The sequence below is a fragment of the Chaetura pelagica genome, unplaced genomic scaffold, assembly GCF_000747805.2.
Source record: "Chaetura pelagica isolate M959 unplaced genomic scaffold, ChaPel_1.0 scaffold1407, whole genome shotgun sequence".
Lineage (NCBI taxonomy): Eukaryota > Metazoa > Chordata > Aves > Apodiformes > Apodidae > Chaetura > Chaetura pelagica.
In genome coordinates, this window is record NW_009953954.1 from 265,326 (window position 1) to 292,998 (window position 27,673).

The 27,673-nt window shown below is 42.9% G+C and overlaps 1 protein-coding gene across 1 annotated transcript in view; it reads left to right on the top strand.

Annotated features, from left to right (window-relative positions):
• The window catches only part of PTBP1 (polypyrimidine tract binding protein 1), a 26,100-nt gene extending 78 nt beyond the window's left edge, over positions 1–26,022 (top strand). The window contains 15 exon segments of the mRNA XM_010001850.1: positions 33–179; positions 182–291; positions 10,895–10,967; positions 11,909–12,081; positions 13,075–13,221; positions 14,431–14,583; positions 15,823–15,933; positions 16,280–16,454; positions 17,032–17,109; positions 18,416–18,558; positions 21,232–21,265; positions 21,777–21,869; positions 22,222–22,438; positions 22,693–22,770; positions 23,140–26,022. Coding sequence (XP_010000152.1) covers positions 33–179; positions 182–291; positions 10,895–10,967; positions 11,909–12,081; positions 13,075–13,221; positions 14,431–14,583; positions 15,823–15,933; positions 16,280–16,454; positions 17,032–17,109; positions 18,416–18,558; positions 21,232–21,265; positions 21,777–21,869; positions 22,222–22,438; positions 22,693–22,770; positions 23,140–23,272 — 1,865 coding nt within the window. The 3' untranslated portion in view covers positions 23,273–26,022.
• Positions 26,023–27,673: the final 1,651 nt, after the last annotated feature.

Here is a 27,673-nt window from a genome sequence, read left to right on the forward strand (position 1 = left end):
GTTTGGTCTTAGTCCCCTGTGGTACCTTTGCAAAAAGAACAAGTTCTGCTGTAGGAAGAGCTGCAGTTTTCTGGCATTGCTGGGTCTTGGGTCTCCACCATCACAATCTAATAATTTTTCTTTGTATAAACTGTCCTTGGCTCACTTGCAAAGACAACTGTGCACTTTGACTTGCTTTTTTCTTACTGCTGTAAACTATGCTGGATAATTGTGGCAAACCTATCTAACTTTTTTAATCCTTTTCTTTCTTTTTTCTACAGCATTGTCCAAGATATAACAGTTGGTACAAAGGTAGGCACTTCTCACTTTTTCTCTCTTTTTACACTGCTCAGCATCCGACCTAGTTTTAGCCTCGCCAAATGTAGATCTCTGGCCTTAAAGGGTTATTTCTGGTACCATGTAAATTGGTTTTAACCAGAAAGTAATTTAGCTTCATGTGCAGTTAAAACTTTTATTATGGCTCAGTATTTAGCTCTTGGCATTTGGACATTGATTATCAACTGTCAGAAAAAGATCTTTACTGCATTTAGAAACAGCCCTTTCCACTACTAAAATGTCAAGCCATGCTTGTTATTTGTGCTAGGCTATGCTTCTCAATGGAGAAATTGGTTCTTTTGAGAACTTTATTTCCTTTGTTTATATGAATTCCTGTTCAGTTATATGTCAAAAATCCTTCTGCCACAAAAAATTGAGTGTTTAGCTGTTGATTTTTATCTCTTGTGAGTACAGTAAATATGACCTTTACCCTTCCAGTCTCAGGTTTTGAAAGTGCAGACTTAGCCCTGAGACTCAAAGTGCTGACAGGAGCCTCCTTATCTGCTGTGCGTGGTAATAGGCTGTTGTGTTCACAAGATAAAAGCTCATTCCTGTGAAATGTTAAACTGGAATGTGCAGGATGGACTGGCACTCCATCTATTAAAGGTTTTTCATCTTACTTTGTGAACATTGTAGCTAATGCTCTGAGATCAGAATTACAGTAAGTTCAGTCCTGTGAGTTCTCTTTATTAGATAAGTGTGTGGATGTTGGCCCTCAAAGTAGTGACCCAGCAGCTTTTCCTAATGGCCTGAATCATGTGTTGTTGGTGTCTTCATTACTAACTAAGCAACATAGTTGCATGTGGCAACTTGAGTAGGCTGGTGAAATGATGCAGTGTCTGATAGGACTAATGTGGAGCAGAGATGAGCCTGTGTAGTATGAGCTCTACTGGGTCTACAAAAATGAAGCAGAAGCATTAGAGTTTGCTCCTAGACTGCAAATAGATTTTTGTATCAAAAGCACAAAATTAGATGTGACTGCTGTTAAGTATAAGGATGTGTGTTAGTGGTCTGGGGTTTTTGAGAAGCATTTAATTCAAGAAGGAACTCTGTTAATGGCTGTAGGGGAAAGGTTATCCTCTTTCTCATATGGAAATCTGAAATTTGAATTAATTGTAATGCCCTGATAGTGTCTGGTTCTGTTTGAGAACACTATATGCTGCCAGGCATTCAATTTGCCATCAGAGGAGGATGAAAGGCTTGGGCCTGGACAATAAGGTTGGTTACTAGTTTGTAGCCAAGATAAAAGGTGGACTAAGTCATCCCTTGGCTGCTGTAGAGCAGTTTGATACATCATCTTCTAGGCAGAAGTCTTCTCAGTTGACTGTGTAATTTGCAGCTTCAGTTTTCTGTGGCTTTAAGTAGTTTTCCATAACTAAACTTGACCAGGAAGCTTCTGAAACTGTAATTGTAGTCCTCAGTGAGTCTTGAAAGGCTTTAGGATGTGGTATTGCATGCCTCATCACTCCCATCTGGGGGGGTAATTTCAGCGCAGTACAGACAAATGTCTAAATTGAGGATAGGAGAAATCCCCCTAAAGTGCTTTCCCTTCCAGCATAGAGCTGTGGCCACAGTTATGCCAGTTGTGCAGTGGGGTGGGGAGTGGCGAGACAGAAGTGTGAGGGTTCTTTTCAGACAAGGCAGGTCTTGAGAAAGTTGAATCAAAATTTAAAGTGTGACAGAAGCAAAACAGAAGGTTGAATCATCTTGATAAAGGTAAGTTTAAACATTATTTTTGACACAGCCACATTACCTGATCATGTTTAAATAAGACATTGAATGTGCCAGTGTAGATCATCCAGTAGAAGTACATTCTTTACTGTTATGTTGCAACATGTTCTACATGTAATGGGTTTGCTTAGGCCAGTGAGAGTCCTGTCTGCTCACAGCAGGAGCAAGGTGAAGGCTGCTCTCAGGTGTGCACCCTCTGTGCTGTGTGCCGGGCAGCTGTGTCCCCCCAGCTCCCCACTCTGCTGCCTTATACTAAAACCCTCTGCCCGTGGGGCCTGGATGCAGGAGGTGCAGGCAGACCTGGTCCAAGACACTGGGCCATCAGATCACCCATCCATGGCTTCTTAAGAGCACTTACCTCCATGGCAAGTGTGAAGACTTCTTGGCTGCAGCTCTTTGGAAACGTTGTTGATGCTTTTGTGTGTTTCTTCAACTCCCATCCACCCTCCTTTGGTTGGCCAATACTTTGAAGGGACTGCAGAGGGTTTCTGTAATATCACTGAAGCACTTTGGTGTTGTCTTGGCTGAAATAACCCATGATAGAGCTCTGTTCATCCATCAGCATTTGTTTGATCCCTGGGGCATCACTGAAATCACTTCAATGATTAACTGATCCCCCCTTCAGAAGCAGATATTCTTTATAATTGCTTGATATATTCATGCTGTGGAACTGTGGGTTTTGATGTGTTCACTATAAAACATTCATAGTAGTGAGTTCAGGTGGAGATAGAACTACTTTGTTAGTGTCTGTTCTGAAAGCTGTGCTCACAAGAGAGCTTGCTGGCTGAGCTCCTGGATTAGACAGGAAAAATTGAGCTGGAAAACTTTAACCTGAGGTGTAAACTTACTCCTTCTTCCTGTGCGTGTACAAAGAAGGTCAGGATGGTTCTCCATCCAGTTTGATAAGGTATTAGAAGATGATAGTTCCCAAGAGCTGTCAGCTCTTGATGTGCTGGAGGCAGTGTGTTAATGAGACTTCAGTAGACCTTTTCAGTGTTCTGTTATTGACTCGAATGTCCCAAAGTTGGAGAATTCTCAGACAAGTGGGAACAATGCCAGTAACTTAAAACGCTGCTGAGCAAGTTGTCAGATAATTCACAGCAGCCTCTTGGTTGTCTTCTGTGGTGAGTGTTCCCATTGCTAAATCTAAAGTTGAAATTGAGGGCTTTGTGGAAGTAGGTATTAGTTTGTTCTACTTTGTTTTAAAAGACTGACACCTTATTTTAGGATTTTCTCACGTTATTAATTTACATATTAAAGGTAGTCACACCTGCTTCTAGTAATTGTTCTTAGGTCTTTGCCATATTTAGATCCTGTAACTTAAGCCCCCAGATGTTCTCATGGTTTACTAGAGCACTGTGGTGCCTGATGGTCTTGTTTTTAATCAGGGTGGGAATTGTAGCAGCAATTCCTGGGCTTCACATCTAGCCTGGTCTGCAGGCTCTTTGTTTAAAGTGTGTGAATTTGTCTAGGAAGCTCATTACAGTTCTGGTATGGGGCTCTTGATGCGCAACCTTCTGGAATGTCCTGCAGATAAGAAACACATGATTTTAAGACTTCTTTTTTTACCATAGTTTCATTGCTGTCTCTAAAGGAAGTATGACCTTAAGATGGAGGCGCTGTATTTGAGGCACTAAGGTGCTGGGTCTGACCCCTGCAGTTGCCTCTTCTGAGTAATTTGACCAAGATCACGGTCTCCTTTTCCTGTCCTTAATTTGCTGAGCTATCACTGTATCTTTAGCCTATAATGGTCTGGGTAGGACTGACTTACTAGAAAGCGTATGAACTATTGTATCTTGTTTTTCTTTAGGTAAAGTGTCATTTCAGTGATAAAATACCTCAGAATAATTTAGGTGCTGAAGAATCTTGTAGTTTCTTGAGTAGGGTGGGCTTTTGTAGAAAGATGATGCTTCCAGGAAAAAAAGGACACTTAAGGCATTTGAGAAGTTAATTTTTAAAGCAGGGTTTGCTGGAGTGTGATACAAGCTGACTGCATAGGAGTGATTTGTGATCAAGCCAGGATCTTTGCCATGGGAACAGTAATTATGGTTCAGGCAGCAGGCCAAGAATGTTGTGAGGAAATTCCAGTCCCCTCCTATGGCTTTAGTTAGAGGCTGCAGCAAGCTGGCTCTTGTGGCCTCTCTCAAGCGTGATCAGACATGTGCAGTAGCCGGGCACACGTGTGTCCCTGTGGCAGCACCAGCGAGCTCGATCCACCCTGTGCAGGGGTTGCTCACAGGCCTTATGCCTCTGCTTCCAGGTATGAGTAGCTCCTTCCCAGGGAAGTCAGGGAGGCCTATGGTTGGATTGTGAAAACTTCAAATCTCTTAACACGAATTTAAACCATTGGTTGAAGCACAGGTGCTAAGCAAGAGAGCTGCCACAGGCTTATCAGCTATTAGATCTGTTCCAAGCAGTTTCTCTGTCACATGTACACCAATTTTATGAGGGAGCCAGCTCAAATTACTTGCACTTGTAAAGGAAACAAGCTGTGACTCCTGTTGTAGATGAGAATTAAATTGTGTGAGACTTCCTAGAAAATGACCAGCTAATAAAATTGGTGTAGAAAATATCATCCTCAGGTCTACTTTGCTCTCCATCTATGAGGATTAAACAAAATGAAAAAAATTTAACACACAAAAAATTATTCAACCTTTTTAATTCCGCTCTGGTCTGTGAGTCACATGTTTCAAGTTACTTTCAAACTAGAAACTGTAGATGTGCTGGTGCTACGTTTGTTGCCATCTCACACTGGCAGGAGGAGTAAACATTATTATGATTCCAGTATCTTTCAAGCTTCATATGAGAACTTATTGAACACTGCTTAGTTCAGCAGAAACAGGTGTTTTTGAAATCCCAATGCAATGGCTGTGCTGAGTTTGCTAAAGCAGATTGTGGTTATTACACAACCACAATTGAGATGAGATGGAATTATCACGGAATTCCTCCTAGACCTGCCTGTTCAATTTGCCATTTTAGAGATTTTGACACCAAATGTTCTTTCTTAGGTCCCATTTTCCCCCTGTGACTCATCCAGCAGTATTTCTTTCTGATAGTGTTTGTATTCATCTCTACCAAGGACCTGTCTGCTCCACCGCAGTGATTTAAAGAGCTCAAGGGTGACTACTTGTTAAATTTCAACCTGGGAACAGTGTATCATAAAGCCTGGGTGTGTGCTACCCTACAGAGCCAGAATGACTGCATTACTGCACACTTGGAGTTTAGGAATTTTGGGCTATTTAAAATGGCCACACCTTTTATTTGCTCAAAGGGCAGGTCTGTTTCACAGGGTGTCTCCATAGCAGCAAGGACTGAGAAATAGTCTGGGAGGGGCTGGTGAGAGGAGTGGGCTGAGGATCCAGCCTGTGCCTGAGCTGAAACACCTCTGATTGCAAAACCCCACGGCAGGTTGTGTGAGCAGTTGCTTTAGTGCAACACTGAAGTTTCTAGTGTCTTTAGGAGCTCAAAAGTCAGTCTGTACTACAGAAGTAGTACCAGTTGTTGTGGCAGTATGTATGGTAGGAAAATAATTTTCCAGTGCCCTAGTAGGTTCCTTGCAGTGCTCTGACCAACTAACCTACTTTCAAAAATGCTAAAATGTGTGTATGCATCCAGTATGCTATTGTGAACCTTAGTGGGAAGTTGAGCATGTTGGCTCTTTTGTTAAAGGTATTAGACCAAATTTTGTCCAGACAAGAGTGAGGTTTTAATGATTTAAAAAGTCTGAGGTGGGGGGAACAGGTGTTTGCTGGCCCAGTTGAACCGAGTTAAAAAACGTGTACTCTAGGCTTGCCAGATAGGCTGATGCCTCCACCACAGATTCATTAACATCAATGTAATATACTGACTGCTGGGTTGGATTCAATTTGATATAATATAGGGGTGCAGTGAGCAATTTTAACTAAATGATTTTGCCCCCATCTCTTCTGTTGGTTCTGATCAGACTGTAAATTGTCTAATAGGGTGCAGCAGAGGGCTGTCTGCTGTGAAAGGCAAGGGAAACTGGCATCCTTCTTCCTAGTAGTTTAAATTTAGTTCCATTCCTAGCTCTTGAATCCCTCAGCAGAAAATGTTGGAATGTAACATGAGTGTGAATGGTGATGTCATCAGGCTGGATTTCTCTTACTCTTTCCTTCACAAAGTGATTTGAGCTGTGAACTGAAGTATCAAAGTACATTCTTCCATTCCTCTGAGTCTGAACTCATACAGAGCCCTCGAAGCATACTTCAGAGACACTCAATTCTTTGTGTTCCCAGATATTTTTTTGCTGCTCTTATCAGAGCAGAGGATTTGTGTGAGCTTCTCAATTATTTGTGTGTCAATTTGTGTGTAAAATATTATGGTGGTCTTTTCTTGGGTCCAAAAATCTCTTTACAAATGTAGGAAAAGTGGAGCAGAAGAATGGTGCCCACAAGCTCTGGCCAGGGAGAGCCATTAGACTTTGGGTGGGTTATTTTATCTGAACTTAGAAACAAACCAAGGAATCCACCCATTTCTATTGAAATTCATATGTTTATGGTAATTTAGTTTGTATTTGTTTCTAGCCTTTTGCACAGGCAGAATGCAATTGGTTTATTGTAATCCATTGAAAATAGGTGACTGGTTCTTAAGTAGATGAAGGATTATACAGGGCAGCTGAGAATTTCTGTGGTATTGGTGTGCTGATGGAAGCTGAGACAATCTCTTGTCGTTTGGCTTCATTCCAAACTGGTGAAGTTCAGGTAAAATCCTAGTGAAAATGAGACTATTTTGATAGTTTTCATAGAAATTAGCAGTTTCTTTTTAAGCTGTGAAACATAGATACATTCAACTTCCTGTCTCTTATTTCAGAAAAGGGAACCAAAGAGGTATTGATGGCGAGATTACACGAAGCATAGTGTTTTATTATATTAATGCAGCTTGAGCACTAGACCTTTTGTAGCCAGGAGTGTTGCAGACAAAAGGAGGCTGCTGTCATAGAAACACTCCCAGGCAGTGTCACCTGGTATAGTCTGTGCTGACTGGTGATTCTGGTGGTAGAAACAAACAGCCTCACCCTGGTCCAGGTGGGGGTTGGCAGGGGAGCTCCAAAAATGGTGTTTGTTTGCTATAAACAGGAAGAGGAGATTTGCTAAAGAATTTTTTGCAGAGCTGTGTTACCACTAGCACACTGTTGCTTCTGTTAATCTAGTAATAAAAATACCAGCTGCAAAATACTTAGCTAAAACAGAAATGTCAACATAAATTAATGCCTCTTGTGAGCAGGGATGTGAACTTCAGAATCTGAAGAACAGTCTCGGACGAAGCGCTGCACAGCTGGGCCCTCCCCATGGTGGTCGGAGAATAAAAAAGGTAGAAGAGAAGTGTTCTGGGTTGATGCTGGAGAGCAGCCAAGCACCCACACAGCAGTGTGCTCACCTCCTCCCCTTCCTTGGGTCTGCCTAGTTTTAAACTTCAATAAAATAATGCAATACTTCACAATCACTAGCTATTGTACTGGCTTTTTTGATATAATTCAGAATACCTGATGGATACGTTGTTGGTGAGTAGCTTTCTAAACCATTTTAAACAACCAGGCTCTCTTTGGTTCTTCTGGCTCTGAGTTAGGTTGATTGGGATGGAGCATTTGAATTTATAACGCTTTTAAAGCTTATTCATGGCTTGTACAGAAAGAAAAGACACTGGAGTCTGGAAAGAGATTATGGGAATTGCTGTGAGCTTAAGAACAGGAGACAGGTCCAGGCTCCTGCTGAAAAAAAAAACTGCTGAAGTTCCCATACCCAGTGCAGATTAATGTAGCTTGTTTTCAATTTGCCTCAGCTTGGGTCATTCCAAAAAAATCAAACATCAGTAGACATTTCTTGTGGTTGTCCAAGATCAGCTCCAACAGTGACAGAGACAGAGCAAACATTGAAAAGTCTCAGTCGATGCAGCTCTCCTGGGAGGAGGAAGCTGGGCCTGAGTCCACGCGTTTGTTCTTAAAAACCATCCTTTTAAAGGGAGCCTGGAGTAATTTGGTACCACTGTGTTGTACTATGTTTGTAAAATACAAACTTTGTCTGTAAAATTCTTTCTATAGGGAAAGGACTTTAGAATAATTGTAGTTTTCCAAGTACTGCAGTCTTCCCTCTTAGTTTGCATATACTTCCAGCTGGGAAGCTTACAAATTGACTGCTGCTTCTTTTGATGTGGAACAATCACTCCCCTCTGCCTCCTGGCTCTGGTCACAGCAGGCAGCGTAGGCAGTCTCCAAGATAAGAGGGGAGTGGATTGGGAATGGCTCTTTCGGTAAAGAAACACTGACATGTGGAAGCCAGCAGCAGGGAGCAGCCCTTGTCAGAGTGCCCTGCAAGTAAATTTTCAAATATGAGAGAAAATGTTTATTTTCAACAAGCCATTAGGAAAGTTAAATTCAGAGAATTTAAATTCTTTCCATAATAGTATTAATGTTTGTTTTTCCACTTTATAATTTCCTAATGTTGCCTCCATGAGAGCCAAATATGTGGCCTGTTCTCCTGGATTGTGCTTGTACCAGTGCACCAATCCGTGCTGGGAGTGCTGGAAATCTGTGTGGGCAGAAATTTACAAGTTCTTATTTAAGAACATTTTTTGAAAAGTTCAAGACCCATCAGGGCCTGGAGTGAGGCGTTTCATGAGGCAAATAAACTCTTGTCTGCACTGGTGGGGCTTTGGCTTGCTGGGGGGGGGTTCCTGTCAGCAGCTGCCTGGGGTCTCTGCAGCAGTTCAGGAGTGTTTTGAGAGTAAACAGCTGGATTTTTGTAGCCTTGGAATTATGCATTAATTTGAGTCATCAAAAGGATGGGATCATTGTCTAATAGCCTTCCAGACTAGCTTGCCTCTTGCTGTACTCGAATCCAAGTGCTAATTAGAACAGCTGTTAAAAGGCCTATTCCTAATTACAGCACCCTGTTAGAAAGAGACCTTGCTGGGTGCCTGCAGCCCTGTGGACCCGGTCAGCACTTGTAGGTGACCAGCAGCAGCACAGGAGCCACAGTTTTGGATCCTGGCCTAATTCAGGACATCAAAGTCCTTGAGCCTGTCTTTGAAGAGCTAGCAGTGAGTAGTCAAACAAGAAATTCAGGATTTGAGGGGGAAAGAAAAAAAAAACCCCAAACCTGTCTGCAATTCAGTGTCTGGGGCTCCTGTGACCTACTTTCCAGGCTGTTTGCTGGGGAAGCGAGCAGAGCTTTTGTTGTCCTGCAGATACTCTTTCTGCAGGTGCCACCAGATATAGGGCATGGTGGAAGATAGAGTTTCTGGTGGCCACGGTGTGGAGCAGGGTACGTTTCCATCGAGAGGGGGGCAAGTTAGCCAATGTAGGGATGAGCTCTGTTTTGTTGATGAAAGACTTTTAGTGTGGCATTTCTGTGTAAGAGTAATGTAGCAAGTGCTGAGGAAGTGCTTATGTTTCAGATTTTTGTTACATTTGCTTGCAGTTTGCAGTGGGGTTTGAGACTTTATATGTAACTTAACTGCAAATAAGACATACTGATTTTAAGCTGTGTTATCTATGTAAGTATAGATTGTGCTAAGAAGTAATTTGTAGTCTTGTTTCTTGGACAGTTTAGGTAATTTGGGTGACTTTATAGGGAATGCTGTAAGGAGCTGGAGCACATACATTATACAGTAATTAGTTTAGTTGGTTTCTGTTTAGCTTTTTTTTTTTTTGCGAGGAATGGGGGAAAAGTGCCAGGCTCCTGCAAATCAAACACTTTCTGTGAATAGATGGAATTACACTTAAAGCTGCTAAAAAGCCTAGAATAAATAAAATTCTGCAATACCAGTTTGTTTAGGTAGTCTGAATCTCATAGGAACAGTTTTTGGAATTTTCTTTATAATGTTTTGTCCCTCCAGTGCTGCAGTAAGACAGAAAAATCAAGGTGTTGGAGTATGTTGTGCTGCTTAGCTTGTTCTGCAAGCAGCCTTGTTGGCTTTATGTAGAACAGCTCCCAGTGAAGGCAATGGAGGAAGATGGTGTTGGAGGTCCTGTGCCCCCTGTACTTGGGTACCTCTGCTCAGAATGCTGAACTGTCTCTGGACTCTATGGTGCTGGTGTCCTCAAAGCTGTTGCTGATGTTCTGGGGATTGTGGCTACAAGACAATACACTAGTGATCAGACAATTTGTACTAGAATCAAAATTATTATATGTGGACCTATTTCTGATTTAAAATTTAAAAGCTACTTTTTTTTCCTAGTAGATTTACTTTCCTGATCTACCTTTTTTGGGGTAGGGAGGGGAAGAGATTAATTTCTTTCCAGTCTCTGTTTCTTCAGGTTGCATCTTCTGCTTGTACCTGGAAAATACACATCGTTGATTCCTAGTTGCCAAGTTGTACACTAACAGTTTTGGCCAGCTTCTGATAACTTAACCTGTGCTTAAGAATTATTTACTCCTGCTAACCCACAGTAAAATAATCTCTGTCCTTTTGAGGAATGCCAGCAGGCCTGTTTGTTTTGCTGTTCCTGGTCAGATACACTTCTTCTAGCTTAACCTGAAAGAATGAAGATTTTGTCCAATACAAGTAGTCAGAAATCTGTTTTGCTAGATACAGCAGGATGCCCAACACTACATTTTAGTGACTTCTGACAATTCAGCAATGCTTCAACTCCTAAGATTCCTGATGCTTAGCTGAAAAGAGATATTGCATAGTGCTACTCAATTACTAAATTGGATCTTGCTTATATTTAATTTATGGAGGTGAGGTTCACTGCCCACTGTCAACATATTTTCACTTACACTTCTGTTCAGCTTCTCTACAGCTTAATCTCAATTGTTCTGCTCTAGGACTACCTGAAGAGAGTTCAGTAAGAATGCTGTCTGTTTACCTGGTGTCTCTTCTTTTCCAGCGGGGATCTGACGAGCTTTTCTCTGCTTGTGTCACTAACGGACCCTTTATCATGAGCGGCAACTCTTCTGCAGGTAATATTGCCTATAAAAAAGAATAGCAGTTTATAGCTATTGCAGATACCATGAGGAGGGGGTTTTTCCCCACTTGGTCTTAATTTTAAGATACCCTCATTTTTAGTATTTATTAGGCCATTTATAGGATATACTAAATGCTTATAAACATCTGCCCTTTGCCCTTAGAAGGATTGTAGACTGAATAAAATTGTTGCAGGGCAGTTGTTACAATTATTTCACAAGGTTAGAACATGCAGGTCTTGCTGTGAACTGTCATACTTAAAGCACATTTAATTTAATGTGGGGTTATTTTGGCTATATGTGGTAGTTTGCTGCTGTGTGGGAGTCTCTCACCATCTAGAGGTTGGTAATCCCACCCAAGACAGTATCCTTGGGGGCTCAGTCCAGAATTTTGCCCTTGGTGCTTGTCAGAGCCTTGAATTGTCTTACTTTGAGCTGTCCTTTGAGTCAGCTTGTATTCTGTCTGTGCCCTCTCAGCTCATGTCTTTGTTGAGCTGCTTTGCTGCAGGTGTCATGCAGCTGATCTGTTATGCTTGGGTTCATACTTGTTTTAATATCCCTTGCTTTAGGATGTCCCCTTCAAAGTGCCTAATTGCCAAGAATGCCAGTCCAAGTGAAAAGGAGGGAGGCACCAAGCTAGAATTAGTGGCTCAGACCCACACAAAGCAGAGCCCTGGGTGGGTGTGTACTGTAAACAAGCTGTGAAATGGCCCCTGGAGAGTTGATCCCATTGCAGTGGCATCCAGCTACCGTCACCGCATCGTGTAATTTGAAAAAGAAATAAATTAGTAAAAACATGTCTTTAGACTGGTTAAATTAGAATATGGAATTTCTCTGTCAAAGAGTAATAACTGGATGGGGGGTATGAACTCTAGTCAAAAGTTGTGTGTGCATATTTTTTTCAAGCTCTAATAAACAGGAGCTCTTGCTTTCTCCAGCTAATGGAAACGACAGCAAAAAGTTCAAAGGCGACAGTAGAAGCGCTGGGGTCCCCTCCCGAGTGATCCACGTGCGGAAGCTCCCCAGCGACGTCACGGAGGCAGAGGTCATTTCTTTGGGCCTACCTTTTGGCAAGGTCACCAATCTCCTAATGTTGAAAGGAAAAAACCAGGTATTGTTTCCGTAATTGAAAGCAGGGATTATGTCAAAGGCTTGATGAGTTTGTCATCAGTAAATGAGATCCATGTTGTTCAAACAACTCTCATGTATGAGGAGTCAATAAGCTCTCCATGCTATTACTTTATTTTTCCATGATTATCCCATGAGCTGTAGAAAATACTATTTTCAGGCTCTACGAGGAGCAAAGTCCATAATTACAGGTTGTCACTTATAATTAGCATTATGCCTGGTTTTTAAATTACAGGCTGGGTAAATTATTTGGACAGCAGTGACATGAGTTGGCCTTCTTCACTCAAGCTGGCCTGGCTGTTGAGTAACCACCAGGGTAACTTGGCACATTAAGGACACCTTTACAGATACAATAAATTAGCTGGGTAAAGCTGAAACACTCTTGGGTAATGGAGAAGGTGTGCACTAATTCAGTAACTAAAATTGTCCTACAAATTAAGGAGTGAAAAAAGCAAGCCAACTTTAATCAACACTTAAAATACTGTGCCTTTAATCTTAATATGAAAATGTGCCTCTGATGCATTGCGTGGTGTGATTATATGCAAGTACTTAATGTGATGACTTGCTACAATTTTTTTTGTTTTGAAATAGAGAAGATCATAAAGGTTCAGAACTGAGTGGGTTTACTGTGTAAAAAGGCTGGATTATTGCTGTATTCTTGTGTTCTTGCAGATGCTTCTGTCACTGCCAGTTTCCTAAATAGCTGTAATGTGGAGATCTTAGGGTGAGATTGAAACACTACATGGGTTAAGTCAGTCTGGACAGTGAAGATCCTGATTTGTTCTACATACAGTTTGTTTTTAATTCTGTGAGCAAGAACTTACATGTAAAAGCACTTGTGGAAGTCAAATGCAGTTACAACTCAACTGGAAGCTCTTCCTGAGGTTATCAGTCACACAGTGCTGCTTGGTGTTGATGCTGTCTCCTAGTGTGAGCTGCTTTGGTAAATGTTGGTGTTGGGTTTGATTCTGTGCAGGCTTTCATAGAGATGAACACGGAGGAGGCAGCCAACACCATGGTCAACTACTACACCACAGTCACTCCAGTCCTGAGGAGCCAGCCCATCTACATACAGTTCTCCAACCACAAGGAGCTTAAGACAGACAACTCTCCAAACCAAGCAGTTAGTCTTTATTCTTTATATTGTCATACTGGTGGGAGGGATGGACAGTTCTCTGCTACTGCTGTGATTTGTGCAGCCAGGGGGGGATTCTGAGGTCTAGTTTAACTATCAAAGTGCTAAACAGAGGCTTCTAGCTTCTGGAATAAAGTCTTCTATAATGGCTTTTATCCAAAGTCTCAGACTGGTAAATGAGCTGCTAAAACTGCCTTCATGCCAGGAGTAGAAAATGCATAGTGAATGTGAGCTCATGAGGAGATAGTGTTCTTAGTTAGAAACTGTAACTGTGTACCTGTTTGAAGACTTGGGTAACTCCTTGTGCTTTAGGATGTTTTGTTTCTAGCATTTGAAAGATAAAATGAAGCTCTGAGGCAAGACTTGTGTCTGCAGCAGAGTAGAGTCTGTTACTGGCAAGTGCTGTCCCTGAGGCAGGCAGCACTGAGCACAGCAGTTCACAAGACTTAGGGCTGTCCAGACTTGCTATGCAAGATATACCCTGCATAGGGTAAAAAGTTCCTTTTTTGGCTCAGCTGCTCTTGGCAATCTTTCAGGACAGGAACACTGGAAAGAAGTTCAAGTTACATGTCCCTCCTTATCAGGCATGGCTGCAGAGTACATCCAGTTTGCCTCCTCTCACTTTTCAGGCTGACTTTCACCAGGATCAGAGCACCTGATGCTGTGCAGGTGAAATGCTGCATTTTGGTGCATCTAACAGAGCCAGAATCCGGTGCACAGTAGTGAGCACACCAGTGTTCTATCCATGAGGGGGACCCTGCAGGAAAACTCCAAGTCTGTTTTCACTCCTGGGTCCCAGTAGCAGACGTGCATTAATCTCAGTCTCGTCAACTTCTGTAGTATTCTGGAGATGGTGTTTTACCTCAGAAGAGCATGGTTTTTCCTTTTTTTTGTATGCAATGGAATAATTTTGTTGCATTAGTAGATACTGAGCAAGGTTCTAGCAGTAGCATAGGTACTTCATATTTTATTTAGTTTGTATTTTTGCATTATTCTTACTGACAGGAGTGGTCTGGATTGTCCATGTTGAAAATGTGCTGAAGTCATTGCATCCCCAGCCTTAGGAACACCAAATTGCTTTCTCTTCTGCTAACTGTTGAGTTCTGCTAGTAGTTTGCAGATAGAAAGCTCAAGAAAAGCTGAATGTGTGTTTTTGCAAGCAGAATGGAGGAGCTAACAATGTGTTTGGTTCCTCAGCGTGCCCAGGCTGCTCTGCAGGCAGTGACCTCTGTTCAGAATGCCTCCGCTGCAGCTGTGGATGCAGGAATGGCCATGGCTGGACAGAGCCCTGTCCTGAGGATCATTGTTGAGAATCTCTTCTATCCTGTCACTCTAGATGTTCTGCACCAGGTAAAACACGTCACCACAACTTCTTGCAGGTGGTCCTGGAGGAAGGGGTAGCAGTAAAGAGTGAATTGCTGTGTCTGCGGTGTGTCTATTCTGACCATGTGTATTTTTTTCTCTGCAATGCAAGTTCTGAACACAGCTAAGTTCTACTTTCTGGAGGCCCTGAAACCTACTTGATTCTTCTATTTTTGGTACCAGTCTGGCTGGAGTTTTAATTTCCAGATATTTGATTACTGATCCATTTAAATTGGATTACAGTCTAATACAGTGCAAGGAACAAAATATTTAGTTTTTCAAGACAGCTTTTCAAGTTCTGATAAGGGTTTAGCAGAAGTAGCTGTTACATGTCCTTGTGCAAGGGTAGGAGGAAACAGTGTCCAGGTGGCATTTAGGCAGCAGTTGGTTGGGAAAGTTCCTGCTATCTGCTGTGGTTATTTAACTTAATCTTCATGTTTAAAATACTGTTCTGCACCAGGTAAAACACGTCACCACAACTTCTTGCAGGTGGTCCTGGAGGAAGGGGTAGCAGTAAAGAGTGAATTGCTGTGTCTATTCTGACCATGTGTATTTTTTTCTCTGCAATGCAAGTTCTGAACACAGCTAAGTTCTACTTTCTGGAGGCCCTGAAACCTACTTGATTCTTCTATTTTTGGTACCAGTCTGGCTGGAGTTTTAATTTCCAGATATTTGATTACTGATCCATTTAAATTGGATTACAGTCTAATACAGTGCAAGGAACAAAATATTTAGTTTTTCAAGACAGCTTTTCAAGTTCTGATAAGGGTTTAGCAGAAGTAGCTGTTACATGTCCTTGTGCAAGGGTAGGAGGAAACAGTGTCCAGGTGGCATTTAGGCAGCAGTTGGTTGGGAAAGTTCCTGCTATCTGCTGTGGTTATTTAACTTAATCTTCATGTTTAAAATACAAGCTTGACTGCATTTACGAATCCCTGAAATTCTTGGAAAAGTTCCAGTTCTTGAATGCGTATGTGAATCTTCCTGTGTAAGAATTTGTAAGAAACAAGACTTGATTAAGGAGGCAGTTCAGTCCTCCTGGTGTTTTTCTGGTCTGGTGCCATGATGCAAGTTGAACAATGTCCACTGTGGAGCAGGACAAGTTCTAAAGCTGGAAAGCTAGAAAGGTGAAAGGATAACAATTGTTGTTTCTGCTTCTAATGATGGAGATCAGTGTGAAATTAACTTACTGGAAATGAGATAACAAGACATGCAAATATTATCTTGCAGATTTTTTCCAAATTTGGTACTGTTCTGAAAATCATCACGTTCACAAAGAACAACCAGTTTCAGGCCCTGTTACAATACGCTGACCCTCTGAGTGCTCAGCACGCCAAGCTGGTGAGTAGGATGCTGGCAGTGCTAAACACCTCAGGTATTTTAACTTGTAGGCTTGCTTTTTTGATCTAGCGTTGGTGTTAAATAGCAACTCGTGTGCTGGAGTCTTTGGTGGTCACATTTGGCTCAGGCAGGCACTGCCCTGGAGCAGATCCCACCTGCAGAGGGAGGGAATTCCCAAGCTGGAGCAGCATGGCTGGTGTGGGCAGTGCTGAGGGGGGTGAAAGGAAGCTGTGGTCCCTGCTGCATCCCAGAGGTGCTGGTGCCTGGGATGGTGTGGCACCTCTTGTCTCCAGAGGCTTGCTCTGTGCAGATGCAGCTGGGATGAGGATGGTTTGTTCCCTTGCAGTCTCTGGATGGACAGAACATCTACAACGCCTGCTGCACGCTGCGCATCGACTTCTCAAAGCTCACAAGTCTCAATGTAAAATACAACAATGATAAGAGCAGAGATTATACCCGGCCAGACCTACCTTCTGGGGATAATCAGCCCTCTCTGGATCAGACTATGGCAGCTGCTTTTGGTGAGAATTCTTTCAGTGGGAGCAGGACAAATAACTGCTGTGTCTGTCAGCTGGGCAGGGGACATAATCTGAGTGTATTTGGTTGGACACAATTTTTGAATACGGTGTGAATAATGAGGAAAATTAGGAACTGATAAACCAGACTAGATCAAAATATCAGTAGGCCTGCTGCTGTGGGAGCTCCTTGCCCCTGGGGTGAGGGCTGCTGCACGTTCCCAGCTCTGGGCTTCTAGTGCCATCTGCTGTTTTGCCCTCAGGTAGTCTGTGGGATCATCTAGGGGTTGGAAGTGGTACCTGGAAAACTGCTGTGGTAAAATAGTTACAGGATCTGCTACTGGTCTGTGGTCTGATCAGGAGCTGTGCTCTCCTGGAGATTTCAGAACAGCAGTTAGAGGAGGATAAGTTTTTGTGATTTCTTGAAGTTCAGCATTATGTTAGAAGCATTTTTGAGTTATCTATGTTTTAGGGTTTAGCTTTCAACAAAATGCTTATGTTGAAGCACAAATCAAGACATTCCAGTTAAGTCTTGAGGATTTTTTGCTTTTGGGTGTATATGTATAAAGTATGTCTTCTCCAGGTGCCCCTGGGATAATCTCTGCTTCTCCATATGCTGGAGCTGGCTTCCCTCCTACCTTTGCAATTCCTCAGGCTGCAGGTACTGTATTTCGTAAGTTGAGATTTTATATAGGTTTTCTGTTGCTGAAGAATCTTGATGTTCTAAAGCTAAGTAGTGATCCTTTTGTTGGGGTTAGTTGTGTAGATTCTAAATGCTGGTATTTGGGCAGAGAAGGGAGGGGTGGTTCACTACATAATGTCAGCTAGGAATGGGAGCATGCAGCTGGAGCAGCTCTGGCCAGGAAATGTCCCAGTGACAGGAAGAAAACAGGAGTAGCAGGGTGGGAGAGGCAGTAAAGGCAATATTTAAAATAACTGGGGGAGATGGGGGAGGACATTCATTTTTTTGTATTTTGAATTTCTTCATGTGGTTGCAGAGGTTGGGAACTCACTTTGACAGCTGCAAATGTGGTCAAAAGCAAGGAATCTTAGTCCATTTTTCCAAAATGTTTGAGTACAGCTGATACTTACACATGCACCTAATTACACAGATTGTTTGAGTTACAGAGTGAAGTTTACCACTCATTGCAGGTAACAACTGCTGCTGCTTACAGAAGCAGCCAAGTGTCTGAGATGAAAGCTGAGAGTTTAGGTACTGAACACACTCCCTGGAGTGCCAGACTAAACAATTTCTGCTTGGTTTTTCATTGTCTACCAAGCTGTGTTGACTTTCTTGTAACTTGGTGGAATTTCCTTGCTTATGACAAACAAGCACAGATCAAACTGTTGAACCATTAATGTTTTGTTACTGACCTGTCTGAGAAGTTGGCAGTGCCACTGGGAGAAGGAATTTAGTTCAATTGATTACTAGGAATTGTTTCCTAAACCTTAAAGCTTTGGAGGGCTAATAAAGTGAGATGCCAGCTGTTACTGTGGGCAACCTAGAAATGCCAAGGAACGAAACTTTGTTGTCTGCTCAAGAAGAGATGTAGCTGGTGCTAGCATCCAGTACTGACTGTCATGCATGTTTGAGAACACAGCATTTTGGGCATGCACTGGTTGGAAAGACCCTTAAAATGCACTGTTTGTGACACCTTTCCTGCACCACCAGAGCTGGGGCTTTGTGCTGATTCCGCTTCCTGTGAAACATGCAAAATATTGTAGTCAAAAAGATAGTGCTGTGAGGCACCTGTTAAGCACCAGGCACTGCAAGAGCAAATACTGTTAAAATGGCAACGTTTCCTGCAGCACCAGAACTGGAGGCTCCCGTTGCTCTTAGCAGACATGGTCACTGTTGGGAATGATGTGCATGTTACCAAGGCCTGCTGCTCTCCCTTCTGGTGCAGCATTTTCACTAGAGTACGTGCTGTTAATTTCTTTACTGGTTAATATTCTTTAATTTCTAGGCCTGTCAGTTCCAAATGTTCATGGAGCACTAGCTCCTTTGGCTATCCCAGCAGCTGCAGCGGCTGCAGCAGGACGGATTGCCATTCCCGGCCTCACTGGGGCAGGGAACGCTGTTCTGCTGGTTAGCAATCTGAACTCTGAGGTTAGTGGAGTCCAAACTTTACTTTATTCTCCTTCTGTTACCTCTGCTTTCACTTTCTGAACACAGATTGTGCTGAAACTCATTGAAAGTGAAATCTGACTGTATCCTAAAGGAAACGGCAAAGCTAGAAGAGCAGGTGACATGCTCTGCCAGCTCTAAACTCACAGCAGATCAGTACTCTAGTTCCTGAAGGGAAATGAAAAAGTCCATCTCAAATTTAAATCTTGCTCTTCTTTGGTTCAAAGCCAAGGATGCTGCCTGCCTGCTCTTGTCCCATAAAGACTACAATGCCTGTCCCTTCCTCCCTCTTATTTGGAGTCTCCCTGCCATCCCCATGGAATAGAGTCATTTGAGTCACAGAATAGTCATGTCCATTCTTTCTTTTCCTTGGCATGTTGTAGTTTTTAATACATTAATTCAGAACTACAGAGAGAGTTTGTTCTGACCTGTGCTCTTTCTGTGTAGTGTCTGAACCCCTGCCAGCTTGACCTTGTACCTGTGCAGTATTTCCTCTGCCATGTGCTTGCACATTTTCCCTTTCCAAGATTCCTGGAAGTTTTTCCTTAGCTAAACCCCATAACAGCTCACAGTTTACATTTTCAATTCTACTTAACTCAGTGAGTTGGAATATTTGGGTTTCTTTAAAAATAAAGCAAGTAATGTTTGAACAGAAGTTGTCTTTAATGAAAGACAGCATCATAAGAGAATTTGATATAGGTATCTTGGATTTTTCTTCAGTCAGCTTTTGGCTCTTTGTTGGATTGAAAGTGTAGAATCTTACAATGTGTGCAGTAGAGTATAATGAGTCTCTGCTGAAAAAAACTTTAACTGGTGGGACTGTGCACCCGAGTTAATTAATACTACTTTGCAAAGCTGTGAAACTTACCAGTGGTGTCAGAGTAACCACAAAACCTCTTTTGCATCAAAGGGGAAGCCTGGATGTGATAAATGATAAAAACATTTAACTCTTGATGAGATGAACCACTTGAATCAGTAGTTTGAATTACTCTTTATCTCTCATTACTGTTTTCTCCAGGGCATGAAATAATGGCAGGGTCTGACACAGTTTTGCTCTTCCTACCTTGGAACTCCTCTGCCATTCCAGGGACTGTCATCTCTGGCCTGGTCTCAATGACTTGCTGTTCAAACAAAAGATCTAGACATTAAGAGCTGGCATTGTTACTATCAACCAGTGTAATACTGTCAAGTGTGTTTCTGGAGATGATTTTTGCCTTGTCTGGATGGCAGTGACTGAGGGCTGTGCAGCACCCCTGCTTAATCTGCACGTGTTCACAGCTCTGAGCAGTGTCTGGAGGGTGTGCACAGCTCTTGCTTAGTAGGAGCAAGCAGTTATTTCATGCCTTGTATTTTTTTATGAGCTCTTCACTATCCATCCAGCTTATCTTTGGGCTAGAGAGACTTTGATACTTGTACTGAAGCTGTGAACTAACAGACCTGAAACTTTTTCCATTGCCTGTATAATCAGTGTTGTAGAAACTTACCTGTGCCACAACCAGTTAGTTAAGAGACAGTATTTCTCTGGAGTGACTACTCTGCCATAATGGGTAAGGTTTATTTTCCTCAATCAGAATCATGGAAACTGAAATTGCTCCATTCTTCCTTTCTATGAGGAGTGGAAGAAGTCAGAGTGGCTGTCACTTCCACTGCAGACTGTCTGCCAGGGCAGCAGAGTTGCTTTTCCTTCCTCTGGATGTGGAGTGTCAGTCTGGGGGTCTCTGTGGAGTCAAGCCACAGGGAGGGAAGGGAACTGACTCAGTTACCAGTAGAAGACCAAGTCCCTTCATAACCCTTCTAGCACAACTTGGGTTTTTTTCTCCATGGTGCAGTTGCTCATCTGGATAGTATTTTGCACCCAAGGCAGTGATTGATGCCTAAATTGGACTTCCCTTGGTTTGGGACAGCTGAGTATTGCAGCATGGGTTTTTCCCTCTAGTCACCGATCCTTTAGCAGCAAATACAGCTGTTTGACCTAATCCACAGAGTCATTTCTTCTAAGAAATTCTTGTAATCAGATAAAATATTTTTAGTAACATTTTAGGGAATTCCATTGCAATTGAATTCAGAGTTAAAGCCTGTAGCAGTCACTCTGTTGTGATACTGTCTCTTACTTCTTTGTATATCTTAAGTAAAAATGCCTTTTCTTTATCATTGTGTTCCACTAGGTAAAACCTATTAACTATTTCTGTGAACAAGTTATTGTATGTAGAATTCTATAAATCTGACTGATGGAACACTACATATTCCTTATGTATTTACTGACCTGTGTTTTTTGCTACTTTTTTCTTTTCTCCCCATCCCTGAATTTTTTTTCTTCCCCTGATCCGGAATTTCTTTGCCAACTGACTGCACGGTACTTCTGCTTCCTGTTGTTGCTTGAAACAAAAACAATAAAAACATTCCCCTTCCAAACAAACCAAAAACACAAACCAAAAAAAAAAAAACACAAAAAAAACCAAACCCTGCTCTTCGGAAACCAACCTGCCCTTCAATATTAACCATCTTGAAAACTTCATCATCCATCAACCAATTTCGCCATTTCCTGCGGGGACTCTGCCCTTCCTCGTTGTGGACGATTTGTGCAACCTCGCTCTCCCCTTCGATTCCTTACCTCTTCCCTGTCCCTCCGCTGCCTTGCTCTGCTGTTCTCTAAAGAGAGTTACACCCCAATGCCTCTTTATTCTTTTCGGTATGTTATTATTCACACTTTTTATTACCTTGTTTTTTCATTTATTTGAGATTTTACTTTTTTTTTGATACTTCAAAAATGTACAGTTTGCAGTTTGCCTTTTTTTTGAATGCGTAATTGCATTTTTACATTGTTTACTTAGTTTGCTATTTAATTTAGTTTGCCTTTATTTTTATGTTCAGTTATGCATGGTTTATTGCTTTGCATGTCTTTTATAAGAGTTTTAAATTGTGATAGCATGCTAAATTGTCCAGTCTTCTGGCAGTAAGATTTTTTGCTTTTTTGCTGAAACCCAGTGTCTTTTCTTTAATGTATTGTTCCATTATTATTCTGCTACATAAGAATTTTCCTTAATTAGAGCAGAATAAGTAGCCATGGTTGGAATGAGATCAGTTCTGGTTGTGAATGAATGTTTTTGCTGTTGGATTGATTAGCTAAGATTAAGTTGAATGAGACTTTGTGGTGGTTTTTCCCCTGCCTAAAACTATTCTTGTTTCCTCACTTTTTGAAGGAGTCTATGGTGATGTGCAGAGGGTGAAGATTTTATTTAATAAGAAAGAAAATGCCCTAGTTCAGATGGCTGATGGAAACCAGGCCCAGCTTGGTAAGCAAGCTTAAAAGTATCAGACTGTTAGCATTAAGAAACCTAATGGGTAATTAAAGCATTAATGTCAGTACTATCTTCTCTTCCAAAAAAAAAGACCCAAAATCTGAATGTGTCCATGCACTTAATTCCCTGCATATGTTGCATGGATTTGGGGCAGCTCTGGGAAAGGTTTGTGCAATATAATCTAGAGGGAGAACAGAAAAAAAAAAAATGAAAGAAGGCAGAGTGTCAGTGTGTGTTGTGCAGCTCCTGGAGGATGTGGGATCTGCCTGAGGAAGGGCTGGGGTGATCTGGGACCTTGCAGGGACAGCCTGAGGGGCCATGCATGAGCCTGTTCTGTCCCTTGCAGCCATGAGCCACTTAAATGGCCAGAAGCTCCTGGGGAAGCCCATCCGGATCACCTTGTCCAAGCATCAGACAGTGCAGCTTCCCCGTGAGGGACAGGAGGACCAAGGTCTGACTAAGGACTATGGAAATTCTCCTCTTCATCGTTTCAAGAAACCAGGCTCCAAAAATTTCCAAAACATCTTTCCGCCTTCTGCCACTCTTCATCTGTCCAATATTCCGTAAGTATCTGTATGGAGGGAGTTCCTGAAAGGCTGAGTATAAAACCGTCTGTAAAGGTGGTGTGAGTAAATGGGTCAGTTTGCTGCTGGCAGCAGGAAGGTCTGTGGTGTGGAACTACACCTTCCTGTGGTTCTCACTGCCTTTGCAGCCCAGGAAGCTCCTAGTAAAGAACTGAGTAAATACTCTGAGAATTATTTTTTAGAGACTCATTTAATCTGTCGGCATACATTTGATGGGAAAAACTTTGTTTCAGGCCTTCAATAAGTGAAGAAGACCTTAAGATGTTATTTTCAAGCAATGGTGGGATGGTCAAAGGATTCAAATTCTTCCAGTAAGTGTTTTCTCTTACATTGGGCTTTTCAGTTTGAGAAGGGTAGAAGCACTGAGTTCTGATTGAATTCCAGCCTGGGATAAGTGAAGGCGAGCAGGTTTCTCACTAGCACAGTATTAGACTCTGGAATAAGGAATTGCAGAGGAACCTAGGACTTAGTGCATGGTGAATATGAGTTGAAGGAGACTGAGGCAGCTGAGGGAGAAGTTCAGATGTGCATGTTTATCCTGCAGCTGTACTCTTCCATATACAAATATAATGTAATCCCCTGGGTAGTTGGTTTTGTGCTGCCTTGTTGAGTGCCAGAGAACTTGCTTCAAGTGGGGGAAGCTCCTCCTGAGCTGAGTGTGACCTGTTCTGTCTTGTCAGGAAGGACCGTAAAATGGCTCTGATCCAGATGGGCTCTGTGGAAGAAGCCATTCAATCACTTGTTGACCTCCATAATCACGACCTGGGTGAGAATCATCACCTGCGTGTGTCCTTCTCGAAGTCCACCATTTAAAGCTTTGGAAGGTGTGAGACAAAATGGACTTGACTTAAAACCTCTTGGGTTCAGCCTTGACCTTAAGAAGGCTGAACACTAGGGTTTCAACTTCCATCATTCCAGAAAAAAAGCCACTTTAAAAATGCAGCTGAAGTGACCTTAAAAAACCAGAGATTTTATTTTTTTAAAGAGAAATCAGTTTACCGGTTTTTAAAAAAGAAAAAAATTAAATCTAATTCCTATTGCTAACCTTGCGGTGATGGGTAACAATCTTGACTGTTCAAATAAAAATCACAAGTTGAAGTTTACACTTTGGAACCTGCTCTGGGAAATTCCCCTCCTGCTCCTTCTCGCCCAAAAAAAGCAGATCCTAACAAGTTTATCAGGTTTCACATTGATGCCTTTTTTATTTTCTTTACCCATCCATGCCTTGAAAGACCTAAAACCACTGTGTATGTTCACTTTAGCGCCTTTGAGTCAGGATTCTGCAAAATACATGGTGTATAGGAGCTCCCAACTCACCCAGCACAAAAATTAAGTTGCATTGATCCTACCTTAACTGTGCATCTGCTGTCCTGTGCCTTAAACCTTTCACTTCTTTGGGGAAAACATCTGAACTGCAGGGAGTGGATTGGGAGAGTTGAGGGGAAGGAGTGAGCTCTGGCTCATGGGGTCAGCCTGTAGTGAAGGGCAAGTGAAGCTGGCAAAATGGATAAAGAAAATATTGGGCTTTGACTCTTCAGGCAGTTGTATCTCACTGTCCATGAAATGTCTCAATCTCCGCAGTATCATGTGTCTTTGTGCCACTCCCAGTCAGCAGACTGTAAAGTGGGAGTCACTTTAGATCTTTTGTCCATAACATTCAGACTAAGCAGAAAGGTCTGGGTGGGGAAGTGTTCCCAAGACCACATCACATTCCATTGTCCCTGCAAGTCATTGGGCTCTGCCCTTCACAAGAGCATTGATCAAGAGACAAAATTAACCACTGTTGGACACTTGTGAAGACGAATCATTAAGAGTTTGTCAAAATTGTGTGTATATATATATATCTAAATACTTGGCTAGGATTTGGAGAATTATTGGATATCCCACATTTAGAAAGGTGTTCATGTGAGTCACCTTCATGCCCCTAATTTGAGATTAACAAGACCAGTGTAGCTCTGCCATCATTCTTATAGCATGTCTTCAGCATTTGAGCTTTTTGTTTTAATTCTTGTATTATACTTTTTGATGCTGTTGCTGTCATCTGTGCCTAGCAATATTTCCAGTTGACCAAATATTCTAATCTCTTTATATGCAAAAGAAATAGTTTAAGTACCTTTTATAGAATGATAAGGTGGTATAAATGTAATCTAAATTTACTCCTTTGTGGTATTACCCTTGTATACTGTACTTTCTTTTTTTTTTTTTTTTTGTAATTGAAACTAGGGCAGGAATTTAGTTGCCAGGCTGAGGTCATGACTGAGGGTGGGTGTTGTAACGAGTTGATAAACGTGGTAACGAGCAAAGCAGACTTTTAAAGCAAAGAGTTTGAGATAACAAGCACAAGTAGCTTGTGAATTGAAGGACCCAGGCTAAAGTTTTTATCTTTTTAACGTATAAGCCCAGATCTTTTAAGTTATAGGAAGGGAATTTATTAAAAGTAGAATGCAGCAGATCGTTTTTTCCCAATGATAAACTGTTTATTGGTTTGTTTTGTTTTTTCTGGCTTACAACTCTTTCCTGGGCCATTCTGCCTTCTATTTTGTGTAATCCAATGTTGCCTTACATTTCCCTCTAACCTGCAACCTGTTCGGATGCAAAATAACAAGAATCTTCTACTTTTTTTCAGGGTTTTTCTGCAAATTGTGGACCAAAGTTTGTTTTTTAATTGTCTTAGTGTTGCAAGTTATGATTTCCTTGCTTAGTGTGGGAGCTCTTGACTTGTCTAGCACTGAGTGTTTGGAAAAGTCTTAACTTTTCGTAGTTCCTCCCTGAACTCGAGGATGTGAATTATGCTGGAGAAGTGTGTGAAGTCTGAGTGAGGGTTCACTTGGGTTGCTGGTATGAGGTTGGTCATCCCAGGCTGCCAGAGCCTCTGGTTGTGGCTGAGAAGGGAAAAGAAAGACTCTTGTTTCCTCCCAGTCTGGGTAAGCTGGATAGTCCTGCCTCTGGGGAGCTCCATGCTTCCTCACCAGCTCCTCAGGGATTTGAGTGTCCCAGTAGCTGCCACCTAGAGCCCGTGGGCTGGTCCCCTGCCCACGGGGACACTGGGAGCACCACTGGCCGTTGGTGCCGGTGGGTCCCTGCGCAACCCAAGTGGAACCGCTGTGGTTTAACTGCTAAATGCGTTCAGTCCACCTCCCCGGGGGGCCCAGGAGGGGCTTGTTGGAGAGGAACCCTCTGGTGGCCTTGAACGTGGATTTGGCCAACCCACAGGCTCCAAGTGTTTTGCAAAATGCAAGCAAATGAATTGAGGTAACCCCGAACCCAGGCAATTGCGGGTTTTTCCTTTGGATCCCTGTGTTTGCATGTAAAGAATGTGAGTAACAAAAGGGTGTACATATTTATAATTTTTTTATACCTGTTGTAAGACATGAGGGGGCAGCAAAACCCAGTTTTTTATGGTGAACAGATGTATTGTATATTTTGATAACAGCTATTACAGGTTCAGTATTGTGGAAGGTGGGGTGGGGAGGGTAAGCATACACAACATCAGACTTCCATTGCCTCTTTCAAAGAATGTTTGTAATGCAAAAAGAAATGAAATTAAAACTATTTTATAACAACCTTTGTACCTTTCTGTAGCTCCATTATTTACTGTTCAGATTGTAGAAAGCAGTTATTGGCCAGTCTGTACTTGTGCTTTCAATAAATTTCTTCTGTACTCTTTGCTTCTGATTTTCCTATCTTTTTATTGTGCCTATTTTGCTTCTGATTTTTCCTTCTAATGTAATTTCAGCTGCCTCATTTTACATCACTTTGACTCCTCATGTACCTCTGGGCTGGCAGAGTGTTTGTCCCTGTCAGTGTCTGGGGGGGGGTGGCCCAGGGGTGACAAGGACCCAGCCCCTGGACCCACCCTCAGGGCTGTGAGGCCTTCCCTGATGCTCTGCCTTTGTCACACTCCAACACTTTTTTTTTTTAATTTCATGTTCCTAAACTTTCCATGTATTCTAGCTAATATCCATGAAATAACCCACTCTCCAGTCAGACAAAGTCATACTCTGTAGTTTTGTGCTTTAGATGTGCTGCTGTTCCAGCTCCAGTGTGATCCTGTGAGATTTCTGCTCCATAGTCCAGGTGACTCGTAGGTCACTTGTTGCAAACCCTGGGCTGTGCTGGGCACACCTGGGGGGGCTTCCTGAGGAGCAGGGTCCTTTGCTACAGGGGCTTGGGGTCTTACCTGCTGGGAAGTGTTCTGTGCAGAGGACCTGGAGTCCCCCAGAGTGTGCTGGGTGCCAGGGAGCCCTTGGGGGGCTGGGTGTGGGGCTGTAGGAGCTGCTGCTCCCTGTGGGGAGGGTGGGAGCAGTGTTCCCAGGAACATCAGAACCTCCACGAGCTGTGGGACTCAAAAGGGCTGCAGCTCCCAGGCCCCTGCCCAGTAATCAGGTACTGGGAATGTTGGTGCACAGGGACAAGACACCACTGCTTTCAGGGATAAGGATGCCCTGGGATCCCATGACTCCATGTTCTTGGCCGTTTGCCCATGTTGTCTTTGTGTTGAGCACATGGGGGTCAGACATGCAGGTGTTTCACAGGCCTCTGGGTCCATCCCAGCTGACAGGTCTTGCAGCAGCCTGGGGCTGCCTGGTGGGATCACTGTTGGTCCTTGGAAGTGCACTGGGATTTCTAACAGCTGCCTCCTCTTCGCTGTGGTGCTGGTCTGAGAGCAAGGCAGGGCTGTGTGGGTCCCTGTCCTGCAGGGATGAGGTGGGATCTCCCACTGCTCTCTGGTCACCAGCTGTGTAGCTGCTCCCAGCTCTGGCTGTTCTACCCGGCATCTGCTGCTCCACCTCCATGTTCTGGGTAAGGAAGGTCATTACAACCTGGTCTTCCAGAAGGGCAGCTGTGGCACCAGCAGCATCCACTGCACTTCCTGCCCAGCCCTGGGCTTGTTCCAGAGCCAGATCCTGGTCTCGTGGCTCCTGGTGCTCCAGGACATGCATGAAAACGTGTGAAGCTGCAGGCAGGCGTTGCTGCCCTGATTCCTCCTTCCATTGAAAACCAGACACCAGTGCCCGGTGAGAGAAGTGAAGCCTCCAGTCCTGTCCCCTGCCCATCCCTGTTCCTCTCGCACGAGTAAAGAATTGCTAATTAGCTGCCTGGTGCAGTAATTGTGGCCTCCCAGCTCTCGCCGAAGGCAAAGCAAATATCGATTGTGGGGTGGGCTGAGTGGCCATGGAGACCGTGGCAGCTGCGGGGAGCGGGGACGGTCCT